General features: G+C 42.1%; 1 protein-coding gene across 2 annotated transcripts in view; it reads left to right on the plus strand.

Moving 5' to 3' along the window:
- The first annotated feature begins 712 nt into the window (after positions 1-712).
- The window catches only part of PLCL1 (phospholipase C like 1 (inactive)), a 51,357-nt gene continuing 37,152 nt past the window's right edge, over positions 713-14,917 (plus strand). For both annotated transcript variants that reach the window (XR_013996220.1, XM_081095476.1), the window contains exons 1-2: positions 713-3,224; positions 5,684-5,887. Coding sequence is in view for 1 of the 2 variants with exons in the window: in XM_081095476.1 (XP_080951602.1) it covers positions 804-3,224; positions 5,684-5,887 (2,625 nt within the window). In the remaining variant the exon portion in view is untranslated. The remainder of the gene's footprint in view (positions 3,225-5,683; positions 5,888-14,917) is intronic.

Below are 14,917 nucleotides of genomic sequence, written 5' to 3' on the forward strand. Positions count from 1 at the left end.
AGGCTTTGAGACTTAACTTCCATTGGAAGGACCTTACAAGTTAGTGGAGCTAGTCATGTAGCTGCTTGGTTCTAAGCTGGGGCTGCTAAGAAATAGCAGTAGACTGAGATGTAGGTGCAGTTCTCAGAATGTTCATTTCAATTGTGTACCTCGGTCTGAAAATTCACTCAAGCGGGAGTTATTGTCCACTGTTAGCTCTCAATCTGACTTTCAATTCCCTCATATTCTTCAAAATAGTTTGAGGAAAAAAATAATCCTTAGTTAAGCTATAGTGTAAGCCCTTTTTGTAATGTAAAATATATTAAGGTTAAAATCTTTTATTTGAACTCATTTTATGTATTCAACTTAAATGGTTGCTAAGTACAAATAAGGAAAACTTTAAAAAGAATTCCAGCTCTGTTTCTTTCACCCACCTACATGGACGTAGCTAGGTTGTCAAACGGCCATGTAGAGTTTCTTACGAAATTGCTTTAATGAGCAAATGAGTGATTTGCAGTTAGCTTAATAGTGCTTGATTTTACTTCAAAGAACACGCAGGCATTTGAAAAATAAGTATTTTTTTCTGAACCGAATAGCATCAATTTTCTCAGCAGTCCTTCTTTTCTGAAACAGCGGAGAGGAACATTCTAGGCCAGCCTCCGTCCAAACAACCGTCATATCTGAATAGAGTCTGAGGAGTCCACAGAGTGTTACTGAAGGTCCCTGTTTTCTAAAGGCCATGGCTTCATGATTTCCCAATTATTTTGCAGGATCCTGCGAACCAGAAGGGTGGCGGCCGGAAGAAGACCGTGTCCTTCAGCAGCATGCCGTCGGAGAAGAAGGTCAGCAGCGCCAGTGACTGCATCAGCTTCATGCAGGCCGGCTGCGAGCTCAAGAAGGTGCGGCCCAACTCGCGCATCTACAACCGCTTCTTCACGCTGGACACCGACCTCCTCGCTCTCCGCTGGGAGCCGTCCAAGAAGGACCCGGAGAAAGCCAAGCTCGACATTTCGGCCGTCAAAGAGATCAGGCTGGGCAAGAACACGGAAACATTCAGGAACAATGGCCTCGCCGACCAGATCTGCGAGGACTGTGCCTTTTCCATTCTCCACGGGGAAAACTACGAGTCTCTGGACCTGGTGGCTCACTCGGCAGACGTGGCAAACATCTGGGTGTCGGGGTTACGGTACCTGGTTTCTCGAAGCAAGCAGCCCCTCGATTTCATGGAGGGCAACCAGAACACGCCCAGGTTCATGTGGCTGAAAACGGTGTTTGTGGCAGCAGACGTGGATGGGAATGGGATCATGTTGGAAGACACCGCGGTGGAGTTGATACAACAACTCAGCCCCACCCTGAAGGAATCCAAGATCAGGTTAAAGTTCAAGGAAATCCAGAAGAGCAAGGAGAAGCTCACCACCCGCGTGACGGAGGAGGAGTTTTGCGAGGCTTTCTGTGAACTCTGCACCAGGCCGGAAGTGTATTTCTTGCTTGTACAGATCTCTAAGAACAAGGAGTACCTGGACGCCAATGACCTGATGCTCTTTTTAGAAGCCGAGCAAGGAGTCACCCAGATCACTGAGGATATGTGCTTGGACATCATTCGGAGATACGAGCTTTCTGAAGAGGGGCGGCAGAAAGGATTCCTTGCCATCGATGGCTTTACCCAGTATTTGTTGTCACCGGAATGTGACCTTTTTGATCCGGAGCAAAAAAAGGTTGCCCAGGATATGACCCAGCCGTTATCTCACTACTACATCAGCGCCTCGCACAACACCTATCTCATCGAGGACCAGTTCAGGGGGCCGGCTGACATTAACGGGTACGTTCGAGCTTTGAAGATGGGCTGTCGAAGCATTGAGCTCGATGTGAGTGATGGTGCAGACGGTGAACCAGTCCTCTGTAACCGAAATAACATGAGCACACACCTGTCCTTCCGAAGTGTCATAGAGGTGATCAACAGATTTGCCTTTGTGGCTTCCGAGTACCCGCTCATTCTGTGCTTGGGGAACCACTGCTCGCTCCCCCAGCAGAAGGTGATGGCCCAGCAGATGAAAAAGGTCTTTGGCGCTAAACTCTATACCGAAGCACCTTCGCCGTCAGAAGCCTACCTCCCATCACCCGAAAAATTAAAAAGGATGATCATCGTGAAAGGAAAGAAACTGCCTTCTGACTCCGATGCTTCAGAAGGGGAGGTAACAGATGAAGATGAAGAAGCCGAAATATCTCGAAGGATGTCGGTAGATTACAATGGTGAGCAGAAACACATCTGGCTGTGCAGGGAGCTCTCTGACTTGGTATCGATTTGTCAATCTGTTCAGTACAGGGATTTCGAGCTGTCTATGAGAAGCCAAAACTACTGGGAGATTTGCTCCTTTAGCGAATCAGAGGCCAGCCGAATTGCAAATGAATACCCCGAGGATTTTGTAAATTACAATAAGAAGTTCTTATCCAGAATCTATCCAAGTGCCATGAGGATTGACTCCAGTAACTTGAACCCACAGGACTTCTGGAATTGTGGCTGCCAGATTGTGGCGATGAATTTTCAGACGCCGGGTCCAATGATGGACCTCCACACGGGCTGGTTCCTTCAGAACGGAGGCTGCGGCTACGTGCTGAGGCCGTCCATCATGCGGGATGAAGTGTCTTACTTCAGCGCGAACACGAAGGGCGTTGTCCCGGGGGTGTCTCCTCTCGCTCTTCACATCAAGATCATCAGCGGCCAGAATTTCCCCAAGCCCAAGGGGGCGTGTGCCAAAGGGGATGTCCTAGATCCCTATGTGTGCATAGAGATACACGGCATTCCAGCGGACTGCTCGGAGCAAAGAACGAAAACTGTGCAGCAAAACAGTGACAATCCCATTTTTGATGAAACGTTTGAGTTTCAGGTGAACCTCCCCGAGCTGGCCATGATCCGTTTCGTGGTTCTGGATGACGACTACATTGGGGATGAGTTCATCGGGCAGTACACCATTCCCTTCGAGTGTCTGCAGCCCGGCTACCGGCACGTCCCCCTGCGCTCCTTCGTGGGGGACATCATGGAGCACGTGACCCTCTTTGTCCACATAGCAATAACCAACCGCAGCGGCGGGGGCAAGGCGCAGAAGCGCAGCCTCTCCGTGAGGATGGGGAAGAAAGTTCGAGAGTACACCATGCTCAGGACCGTCGGTCTCAAACCCATAGATGACATCTTTAAAATAGCAGTGCATCCCTTACGAGAAGCCATAGATATGAGAGAAAACATGCAGGTAGGAGAAATCCCTGCTTGTCTCCCTGACCCCTGCTTACTTTGACCCCACTCTTACCAGTGAACATGGTGATTTGGTAATGATCTGATTCCTCAAATAATGATCAGGAAGGTGGAATGTACCCAATACCACTGAGTTAAGTTCCGTTTTGCCTGTGATAAAGCAGATCTATTTTATGTTTCTAATTGTAATGCTATGTTAACTTTGGCCTGCACTAAGCTAGTTAACAGAGTTTAACTGTAGCAAAATGCTGCAAATCTATTAAATATCCCCAGTATATAACTAAACAGATAGATGGGAATGTGTATATGAAATGTGAAAAGAATAGAAAATATTATATATAAAATATATATATACACACACATGCATAATCATTACAACTGTATATATAAAATATTTGCCGATATGAACATGGAAGGTAATTTGAAATCATATAAAATGAGTGTAATGCCCATTAGATTTTGTTGTTTAAATGTACAGCAATAATAAATTACTCCCCACGAGAGCAAGCAAAACGAAACAAAAATGAACTTGTTGAAAACTATTTAGTCTTCTCTTAGAAATGTGGTTTAATGGAAAGGATATACTAGAAGATTTTTGATTAAACTCTATCCGCTTGTGATCTTGAGCAAATTATTTTAGGTCTCTCATCATCACTTTTCTTCACATAAGGTAAGAAAAATGGTAATACGTACATCACAGGATTATTATGAGAATTAGATGAGAGTGTGTGTTAATGGCCCAGTCTCAGCATATAGAAATCCGATGTTAGTTTCCTTCCTTTCATTAGTGTTTGTAACCAGAGATGGCTGTAGGCTTCTTTCTTCAGTATTATTGAATATACTTATTCACTGTGCAGCCATCTGACACCAAGTCCTCACGAAGTTCCCACGACGTGTGGGTTTGCGGTAGCGGCAGCGGTGTACGCAGGAGAGGAAACAGGAGAGGCATGTGCTTCAGGGCCCCCTCTAGCTAACAGTTTACTAGTAACTCTCCCCAAAAACCCTACTTTCAAAATAGAAATCCAGCTTGAAGTGGTTAAGTAATTGTCCAGATATTACAGTGAATAAATAGTAATGTTCGGCTTTAAATCCAGAATTGCCTGCTGTGAATGTCCATGACCATTCATGGTTGTTAGTCATGTGATGTCAAACTCCATCCCATTAGTTGGTGAAAAGATTGCTTTTACATTATTTCACAAAGAAGTTCTAGGATAGGCTTAAAACAATTTTAAATAGCCAAAATGCCAAAAAAATAATATGGTATGTAAATCACACATAAATGCTTAGATTATAAGGATTAGTTAAAAATAGGCTCTACTGACTTTCTGACATAATTCTATAACTAATATACATCCCTATATTACATTAATTATAAGTCAATTTTACATATAACTTCATATGTTAGAAGTAGATTTTGTATATTTCTATATAATTCTTGAAATATATACATTGCATATATTATGTATTTAAAATACATGTTAAGGCCCGGCTGGCATGGCTCAGTGGTTGAGGCTCCACCTATGAATCAGGAGGTCACGGTTTGATTCCTGGTCAGGGCACATGCCCATGTTTCAGGCTTGATCCCCAGTGTGGGGCCTGCAGGAGGCAGCCGATCAATAATTCTCTCTCATCATTGATGTTTCTATCTCTTTCTGCCTCCCCTTCCTCTCTGAAATCAGTAAAAATATATTAAAATAAAACACATATTAAGGAGAGTTGGCTATGGATAAAGTTTTTCCAAGTATTTTTGATAATTTATATCATCTCAACATAAAGTCCTTGGGGTTACAGATTATTTGGAGCCTAATCAGTAGAGAAATGAATACCATCATTGTCACTAAATCCATGAGGCACATACAGGTTCAGTACTGTTCACCATTAATAAAAAAGAATAGTTATAATTCTTATGACTTTAAATGAATTTTTGAAAGCCCATAACAGGGCTTTTAACTGCAGTTCTTCATGAACTGTGTGTTAGCACGCGCTTCTGCCAGGTGCTTTTCTGCTGGGATGACAGAGGAATACCACTGATGGTTAGTCAAAAGAGGACGGTATTGAATAGCCTGCTACCCCGAGGGGAAAGGCTCAAAGGAGATGCACTCCAGTGTGCCGCTGCTGACATGTTTTAATGATCATCATGATACAAATCAAGTAAGACACTCATGACCAGCCAGTGCTGATTTGTGTGACGATTCCAGGGCTCTGCGTTGAAAAGCGCGGGGTGGCCTTGGGGCATAATCTGAGTGGCTTTGTGCATATTTGTGGCAGTTCCTAGAAATGAAGGAAGATGAAGTATAACAGTGAATTGGCTCTGGGTTGCCTTGGTGCATATCACAACGTTTTTGGTTGGTTATAATCCAGTTCACTTTAAATTACATGTGCATTTAAGGAACCTAGAAGTGCCGGGGTGATGTGTCACGTGGTCAGGCGTGTGATTCCGTGTTTCCTTCCCCACAGAACGCCATCGTGTCTGTGAAGGAGCTGTGTGGCCTTCCTCCCATCGCCAGTCTGAAGCAGTGCCTGCTGACTCTGTCCTCCCGGCTCATCGCCAGTGACAGCACTCCCTCCGTCTCCCTTGTGATGAGGGACAGCTTTCCTTATCTGGAGCCGCTGGGGGTGATTCCAGACGTGCAGAAAAAGATGCTGGCTGCTTACGATCTGGTAGGAAGTGATGACTGTAGTTCTGATCTGTGTGTGCCGGGGAAATCATACGGAGGTGTTTTTGAGGGACTCTAATGAATGACACTGAGTGGTTGCCTTTGAAACCCGAGTTGGGGATGGAGGCAGGGCCAGCCATTCGGCTTCCCCTAGGCCCTGGGCAGACCTGCGAGGCTGTGCTTTGAGCCCCGAGCTCCACAGGCTGCAAATGGAAAATCTCTTTTAGCAAAGAATGAATTATTGATTAAGTTCTCGAAAGCATCCATATCCCATCATCTAAATAACGTTAGCCGACAAAAGAGCCATTTAATTGCTCTCCCATAGGGAGTGAACTTAATGAATGCTCCTCTGTGCTGCCTTATGATGGTTGAGAAAACGTAGTTTTTAGGAATTTATATTTTTAAGCTAATACTATTCTCTCATTTTCCTGAATGTGTAATGGATTTATATAGCAATTAAACTTAAGAATAACTATATTTTTCCATAAAAAATGAAGTAGCAAATAACAAATCAGAAAAATTTGTAATGTGTAAGCCAGATAAATAAATATCCTTAAAATAGAAAGAGTACTTGAAAATTGATAAGGGAAAAATATGGGGAGGAAAATCTTACATTAGTCAGGATCAAATTCAGCTTCATGAAACTAAAATGCAAGCCAATTATGGCTTTAAAATACGAAGTTTTATTCTCTCACATAAAAATCTGGAGACCTGCCCTAACCGGTTTGGCTCAGTGAATAGAGCGATGGCCTGCGGACTCAAGGGTCCCAGGTTCGATTCCGGTCAAGAGCATGTTCCTTGGTTGCGGGCACATCCCCAGTAGGAGGTGTGCAGGAGGCAGCTGATCAATGTTTCTCTCTGATCGATGTTTCTAACTCTCTATCCCTCTCCCTTCCTCTCTGTAAAAAAAAAAAAAAATCAATAAAATATATTTTTAAAAAATCTGGAGACCAGCCATCCAAGGTGGCACTTCTGCAAAGTTCTCAGGAACCTAGGCTTCCTCTGGCTTTCTGTTCCACCATCCCTACCCCATCCTCACGGTCCGAACGGCTGCTGAAGCTCCAACCGTCGCACCTACATTCCAACTAGCAGGGAGGATAAAGAGGAGCTATAGGCCGTATCCTTTTCCTTTGGGGATATTTCTCTGAAATAGCAGAGAGCCTGGAGTTGACACAAAGACACACTCGGATGTAAAGGAGGATGGAAAATGTCTTTATTTCCAAATGTTCAACTGAAAGTCCATCTTTTCTGTTACTGAGAAATGAAGGGAGAATGGGCATTAGGGGATAACAAATAGTCTTGGTTTCAAAGGTGAACGGGCAATTCATGTGTCTCCTCTACCCAGAAATATTATGGAAATGTAAAAACTTTTCACCTTGAAATATGTTTTAAATTTAAGATATTAAAGAAATGTAGTGACATACTTCCCCTCTCCATTACATTGGCATTATTTTTTTAAACAGTACCTCTGATAAGGAAGTTAAGAAAATTTAAGATACCGCCATCCATCTACTGCTAGTGGGAAGATAAGTTGATATAATTTAGGGGGAGAACAATTTGGAAAGAGAATTTAAAATGTTTATCCTGTTTGATCTATATATTTCCTTTCCAGAGAATTATTCTCTAAGCCAACAAACTTGTACATAAATATTTATCTTTTAAAATGTCAACATAGAGGGGTTGCTTAAATAAAATACAGTAAACCATGCCATGCACTCCGTTGAAACTGTTAAAGTCATGCAGTGGAAGAATATGTGATGATGTGGAGAACGCATATCTGTTCTGTGACAAACTCTGGCTCCAAAAACACACCCGACAGTCTTTTAACTGTATTTATACGTCTACACACCTAAAATGCTAGCAGGGTATTATTAGTGGTTTTAAGTCAGAGGGATTTTATTTTCCTATGTACGCTTTTCTCCATGTATTTTTGTATTTACCTAACTCTTTACAGTGAACCTGAGTAATTTTCCTAGTTGAATAAAGAGAAATGTTAAGGAAGAAAAGAATAATACTAGTCTTAACCATTAAAAAAACAAGTAGATAACATTTGGGATAAACATCCTGTAATGGGAAAAGAAGAATACCCCACAGAGTGTATTCTGCTAATGAATGACGGACCCTCTGATGAACTCTACTCCATGGTTGCAGGAGGAAAAGTTCGCTTATTGCCTATATCTCATTTCCCATGAAATCAATTTTTCATCATAAAAATGGGAACTGAAAGCTATTCAGTGAATAGGTATATTGCCATCTAAGAGGTGAAATTAGGGTGCTAGTTGCCATAGAGACAGACAGTAGAAATCACTTATTCTTCCAATTCCCCTTTAAGCGAAGAAAGAAAAGTTATTGCTGAGCGGGAGCCTGGTGCCCTGGAGCTGGGCCTGTAATGAGCAGCAAAGCACTGGACCGTGGTTGGCCGTGTCCATTTCACATCCCCGAGGGTCCAGTGTTGTCTGGTTTTTCAGTTTTACCTGCTGGACATCAGCCATTTCTCATTTAGATTTTAAAATGCAATTTTTAATTGCAGGCATAGTATGGTTTTCCAGAGCTTAAAGTAAAAAGCCACAGTGGAAAGCAGAAATGCTTGTAATGATATCTTGCCTTGATAGTTGCCTATGGAGTGGTTTTTTTATTTTGGTAGGGATTTGAGTGGAAATGTTCTTGTAACAAATGGTGACCTCAGCAGACTGTGCATGTGATCAAAAACACCACTGACATCTCTGTGGTTATTTCTTTAGGGAGTGGGGTGGGTAGGGACAGATGTGTTCATGATGATCTTGACCTTGAATGTGAAACTGGATTTATACTTTCTAGGATCTGAATTGTAACGGTTGGCATCTTTCATACTCTTGGTGTATTGATGTTAGTATTTATTTAAAGGATGTCTCCTAAGATATTCAGTACATTCTGCGTGGTCATTTAAAATCATAAATCAGAGCAGGTCACTTTCCTGCTTTAAAATCCTCCAGGGGCTGCCCATTACAATGAAATGGGACTCTTCACTGTGGCCTGTGGGTCCGTCCATCATCTGGCCTGGCCCGTCTGTCTCCCTCCTCTCCCAGCCTCACCCTCAGACTCTCTCTTCGGCTCACTCTCTGATTCACAATGGACTTTCTTTCTTCCTTTCCTTCTTTTCCTTCCTTTCCTTCTTTTCCTTCCTTTCCTCCCTTCCTTTTTTCCTTTTTTCCTTCCTTCCTTCCTTCCTTCCTTCCTTCCTTCCTTCCTTCCTTCCTTCCTTCCTTCCTTCCTTCCTTCCTTCCTTCCTTTCTCTCTCTCTCTCTCTCTCTCTCTCTCTCTCTCTCTCTCTCTCTTTCTCTCTCTCTCTCTCTCCCCTCTCTCTCTCTTTCTTTTCACCAGACCAAGCTTGTTTTCATCCCCAGGCCATATTATTTGTGATTCCTTCTGCCTAGAAGGTTCTCTCTTGCAAGGATAGTTGCTTCATATCCTTTAATTCTGAGCTCAAGGGCCATATCCTCAGAGAAGCCTTCCCTGCCCGGGCTGGGTAACTCAGTTGGTTAGAGTGTTGTGCCGGTACCCCAAGGTTGCGGGTTTGATCCCTGGTCAGGGCACATACAGAAAGCAACCAATGGATGCATGAACAAGTGGAACAACAAAAACTCTCTCCTCCTCTCCTCCCTCCCTTCGTCTCTCACTATCTCTCTCTTAAGTCAATAAGAAAAGACAAGCCTTCTCTAGCCTCTGTTCCCACCTGTCACTCTATCACATAACTCTGTTTTATTTCCATCATTCTACTTGGAAGCTTTGAAAAATATTTTGCTTGACTTTTGTTTAATTTCAGTTCTTCTCCTTCGTCCCTGAATTTGAATGTATAACTTCGAGAGGGCAGAGACCCTGTCTGTCTCTCTCGCTACTGTTATCTCTAGCACCTAAACAGTGCTGGCATGTAGTAAGTTATCCATTTATGTTAGTTGAATAAAAAGTAAATAAAAACATCTATTCTTGGTGAAAATAGTGTAGTTCTCATGCTACAAATGAATGTGGTAGATGTGTAAATCCCACCTGTTTACCTCGGTGACACCAACCTAGCTAAATTTTTTCCTGTCTTATCCACAAAGTTACAAACCAATAGACTAAGGTGAAACTATGGAGACAGTAAAAAGACCAGTAGTTGCAAGGGGCTGGGAGGGGGGTGGGGGGGGGGAGAGAGAGAGAGAGAGAGAGAGAGAGAGAGAGAGAGAGAGAGAGAGAAATGAGATGAGTAAGTGGCACACGGGGGAGTTTTAGGGCAGAAAAACTATTCTCTGTGATATTGTAGAAGTGGATACATGTCACTATGAGTCTGTAAACACCCATAGGGTACGCAGCACAGAGAGAACCTGGATGTAAGCTATGGACTTTACCCAATAATAACGTATCAGTACCTGCTCACGAATTGTAATATATGCGCCACACTAATGCAAGGTGATACCAGTAGGGAAAACTGGGGGTAGGGTGGGGTGAGAGGGTATATGGAAACTCTTCCTTCCTTCTGCTCAATTGTTATGAAAACATAAAACTTCTCATAAAAAGTCTAAAAACCTTACAGACATTAATAAGAACTTACTTGGATGACTAAGGCAGAAGACAAATCCAGGGTTTATTGCCTGGTGGTGATGGTGGTAGGGGGCAGGTATTCTAAAATGAACAGCTTATGTGTTCAACCTACACTCAAGTTGCCTAAATGTTTATATTTCTCAAATGTGGTAATGAACTATGTATATGCCATCCAAGAGAAAGAAGTTGTAACCACTAAAAAAATACAGAAAAGAACCTGAAATCATTCTGAACAGATACAAACGTTTGTCTTATTTCAGTATCAAAAGAAACGAATCAGGAAACCAGGTAACCTACATTTATTGAAAGCCAAACTAATTATATCAATTTATACTATTGATCAAAAGGAAATAAATGAAACTGTTCTAGAAAACATTGACCCTGAGTTCATCTACACAGAATTCTTTTCTAAATTAGGTTTTCCCGAATGACCTCCGTTGACCATAGCCCTTACCAAACTTCTGGCTAATTTAAGATTTGGAAATATTTCCTCTTAAGGGTTTTTAAAAGTCATTCAGTGTTAAAAGTCATTTTAACATTAGTATGGCAATTAGAATTCTACTAGAGGCCTGATGCTTGAAATCCGTTCAAGAGTAGGCCTTCCTTCCCCTGGCTGCTGGCACTGGCTCCCCATTGGCACCTGGGACCTGGACTTCCCTGTGACACCCAGGACTCGGGCTTCCCTCGAAGCCCTGGCTTTGCCTGAAGGTCATCCGGAAGGATGTCCAGAAGGATGTCTGGTCTAATTAGCATATTATGCTTTATTATTATAGACTAGTGGCCCTGTGCACAAAATTCATGCACATTAAAAGGGAATTAATTAGAGGAACTATTTTAATATTGCTATTTGCCCTTTCTCTATAATAGAAGTGTCAGAGATGAAAGAAAATTAATAAAATGTATATGAAAATAACTCAGCCTCACATCCCCTGCCAGCGCCGGGTGTCAAGTCCCTGTCCACCTGTGTGCGCTTTGCCGTGCATGCAGCTCTGCCCACTCACGCCTGCCCTGCATGCAGCCTCCTGCTGATCGGTCATTACGGCATGAGGGCGTCATGACCATTTGCATATTAGGCTTTTATTATATAGGATTGTACCATCTGTGTTTAAATCAAAGAACCAAAAACTAAATATATCTGTAATAGAATAGGCTTATTTGTGTGGCATAATTTCAGAGGACACCTCCATACCTCCATCCCATATCTTATTTAAAACACATGGCTGCTATCTGCTCCATGGTACTTAAAATTTCAAAATTACAGTTAATTCCTTTGAGTTAAAGATATTTTCTCTCTTTTATATGTATTTTAAAAAATATTTTTATTGATTCCAGAGAGGAAGGGAGAGGGGGAGAGAGAAACATCAATGATGAGAGAGAATCATTAATTGGCTGCCTCCTGCACGCCCCCCACTGGGGATCAAGCCCACAGCCCAGGCATGTGCCCTGACTGGTCATCCACTAAACCACATCAGCAGAGCAAGATTTTTTTATCTCTTTTAAAATGCAAAAAAAGTCTCCATGATTAATAGCACATTAGGTTATCAGTAATTTGTATCTTTGATTCTGTCCTATAAGCAAGTTTTTACCCGGGAAAAGTAAGAGATCCCAATGACAAAGGGTTCTCTAAGTCTGAGTAAGGTGAGCCAGAGATTGCTCATGTAATTACGATTTTTCTTGGGAGCAGTCCTGTCTACAATCTCCCTTAACACACTGAATGGGGATGTAACTATGTAAATGCCCAGCTGGTGTTAGTGCAACTGAAGCAGAGGTGACTTTCCTGATATCGAACACGTGTCACAGCCAGAGTTGGGATGTGACAACTTCTGAAAAGCATGAAAGCAAACTGGGAATGTTATTGATCAATAACCCAGGCAAGTAGAATAGGCCCTAAAAGTGGGCAGTGAAACTGCTGCCCCCTTGCGGGCTTGGAACTCACAGAGGAGAGCTCTGGGCGCTATAGACTGCTTGCCACAGTGCTGTCTTGGTGACTCTGGTCCTCAGGACACTTGTTAGTAACTGTCCCAAGAACTTAATGTAAACTCAGAGCACCATTTCTCTGACTTGACCTTTACTGCTCTGTGATTTTTTTGGCCCATGTCTCTGAAACAGTAAACGTCACTTCCCCACTCTGGACTTTCTCTAAGAAATATCCCACTGAAGTATGTATAGTAAAGTCGGTGGGAGGTACCACATGCCCTGTGTTCCAGTAGCTTACATTCAGGACAGACGGCCTGGTGAGTCCAGCCCGGACCGAGGAGTCTGGGATTGGTGATCTGCTCATGTTCCTCACCATTTAATACACGGTCACAATGGTGGGTGACTACACTGGACAATACTTAGCAATTTTTAGCAGGATAATGTCATAATTTGTTTGAATAGGTTTGACTTTTTTCTTTCTACAATGGTGTTTTTATGCATGTAGACTGAATGTTATTTTAGAAGCTCATCTCTAGTCCCAACCCTAACATTTTACTCTAGTCACATTTCTACATTTGATGATAGGACATCACTGGGTGTCTAAAAAACAAACATATACCCTTTTTCTTTAGATAGCTGAATTTACTTTTCTAATGTTCTCACCTGTCTAGCTTTTCATGCATAGTCAAAAAGTATTTGCCTAACATATTTGGTCCTTTAAAATGTTTTAAATTAATGTGAGAACTTTTGGGCAGTTAGTGTTTGAATATAGCATTCAGAGGAGGAATGGTCACAGGGGACTGCAACTGGAAAAAATAAGCCCAAAGCATTTTCTGAAGGTGACTTCTGTGTTGACTTATTTATCATTAACATAACAGTTAAAACTTTACTATGGTAAGAGCAACAGATTTTCTGAAGTTAAAGAAGAAATCAAAACATTCTAGAGAACGTGAGTCAAGGGTTACTTAATCTTTTACTAAGTCAGTTGGGGTGGGATGTGGAGAGCAGTTGATTGTGTTAGCACGACCAGGAATCTAGCAAAAAGAGCTAATTGCTATCTTTAATCACTCTTGCAATGGAATCAATATACTGGCAGGTATCCCAATTAATCCAACTATAATGAGTTGGGTTAAATACATTCTCTTCTGTCAGTATTTTATTGAGATATATTGAGTCTCAAGATGGGAAAAAGTTGTTGGTATGTAGCTTTGCTTATTGAAATTAATTTAAATTGTAATTAGATAAGGAAAGATACTCTTCTTCCATTCCCCTCTTTCATTATGAAATATATGTGGAAATTTTGTTAATTGGCATTTCAAAAACGATGTTGGCTTGTGTAGTAATGGGACCCGGAGAAAGAACAGCCTGCAGGCATGTGCCCATCCAGAGCATGTTATTGAAAGACAAGATGTTGAATACTTAGTGCATTGAAACTTCCTCTGCTTATGGGCGTGGCAATGACTTCTGACACATTTTCTGTATAACGTGGGGGTATTGTCGGCACCTCAAAGGTTGACAACATCTCCACTTGGTACCAAGTTCCCAAAGACACTAGGTATCAGAGACATGTTAATAAATATTTCGGGCCAGCTTATTGTGGGATATTGTGCCTGTATCCGCAAAGTTCACTTTACTTTCCTGGATATTCACGGTCTTGCAACACTTTTAGTTAAAGGCAGTGTGGGGCAGTCCTGCAAATCTGGAGAAGGTTCATGACTGTTAGTCACCTGGTACTTTTATGAATTAGCTAAATTTTATTTTATTTTTTTATTTTTTTAAATATATTTTATTGATTTTTTACAGAGAGAAAGGGAGAGAGATAGAGAGTTAGAAACATCGATGAGAGAGAAACATCGATCAGCTGCCTCCTGCACATCTCCCACTGGGAATGTGCCCGCAACCCAGGTACATGCCCTTGACCGGAATCGAACCCGGGACCCTTCAGGCCCCAGGCCGACGCTCTATCCAATGAGCCAAACCGGTTTCGGCGAATTAGCTAAATTTTAATCATAGCTGGATAAAATCAAACATTTCTAATGATTAATCAGTAGGTAGCTGACAACTGTTGCAAATAGAACAACTGGAGAAAAAAGCAAAATGATCCCTGTTTTCAGAAAGCAGCTCCTGGGAGCTCCTGTTGTTATCATGACGTGGAGGCAGGTGTCCTTTGGCCTGCTCCGTGCGAGTCCACTTGTCCTGCACTGTCATAGGCCAGGCTTGGAAATGCGACTCAGAGCTGGTCCTGGGCCAGAGAATACCCATCACACACACCACGGCAGGGGGTGTCCGGTCTGCTTGCACATGTTCTGATGTCTGTGTGTGTGTTCTTGTTTCACTGAAAATTAACACCCTTGATAGAATTGACTTTGCTTAAAAGCAAAATTTATTAACATAAAAACAAAATCTATTAACATCGCTTTTATTGGACTTTCAAAAGAAATTAAAAAAGAAAATGTCTTCAGTCTAGTTAGCAAAGATAGTGCAACAGCAGTCAGATTTAAAAATGTGCCAGGTTTAATAAAATCCAAGTCTTATTTTAAGCAATCTCAACAGCTGAGCC

The sequence above is a fragment of the Myotis nattereri genome (genome assembly GCF_964212035.1).
Source record: "Myotis nattereri genome assembly, chromosome: 7".
Lineage (NCBI taxonomy): Eukaryota > Metazoa > Chordata > Mammalia > Chiroptera > Vespertilionidae > Myotis > Myotis nattereri.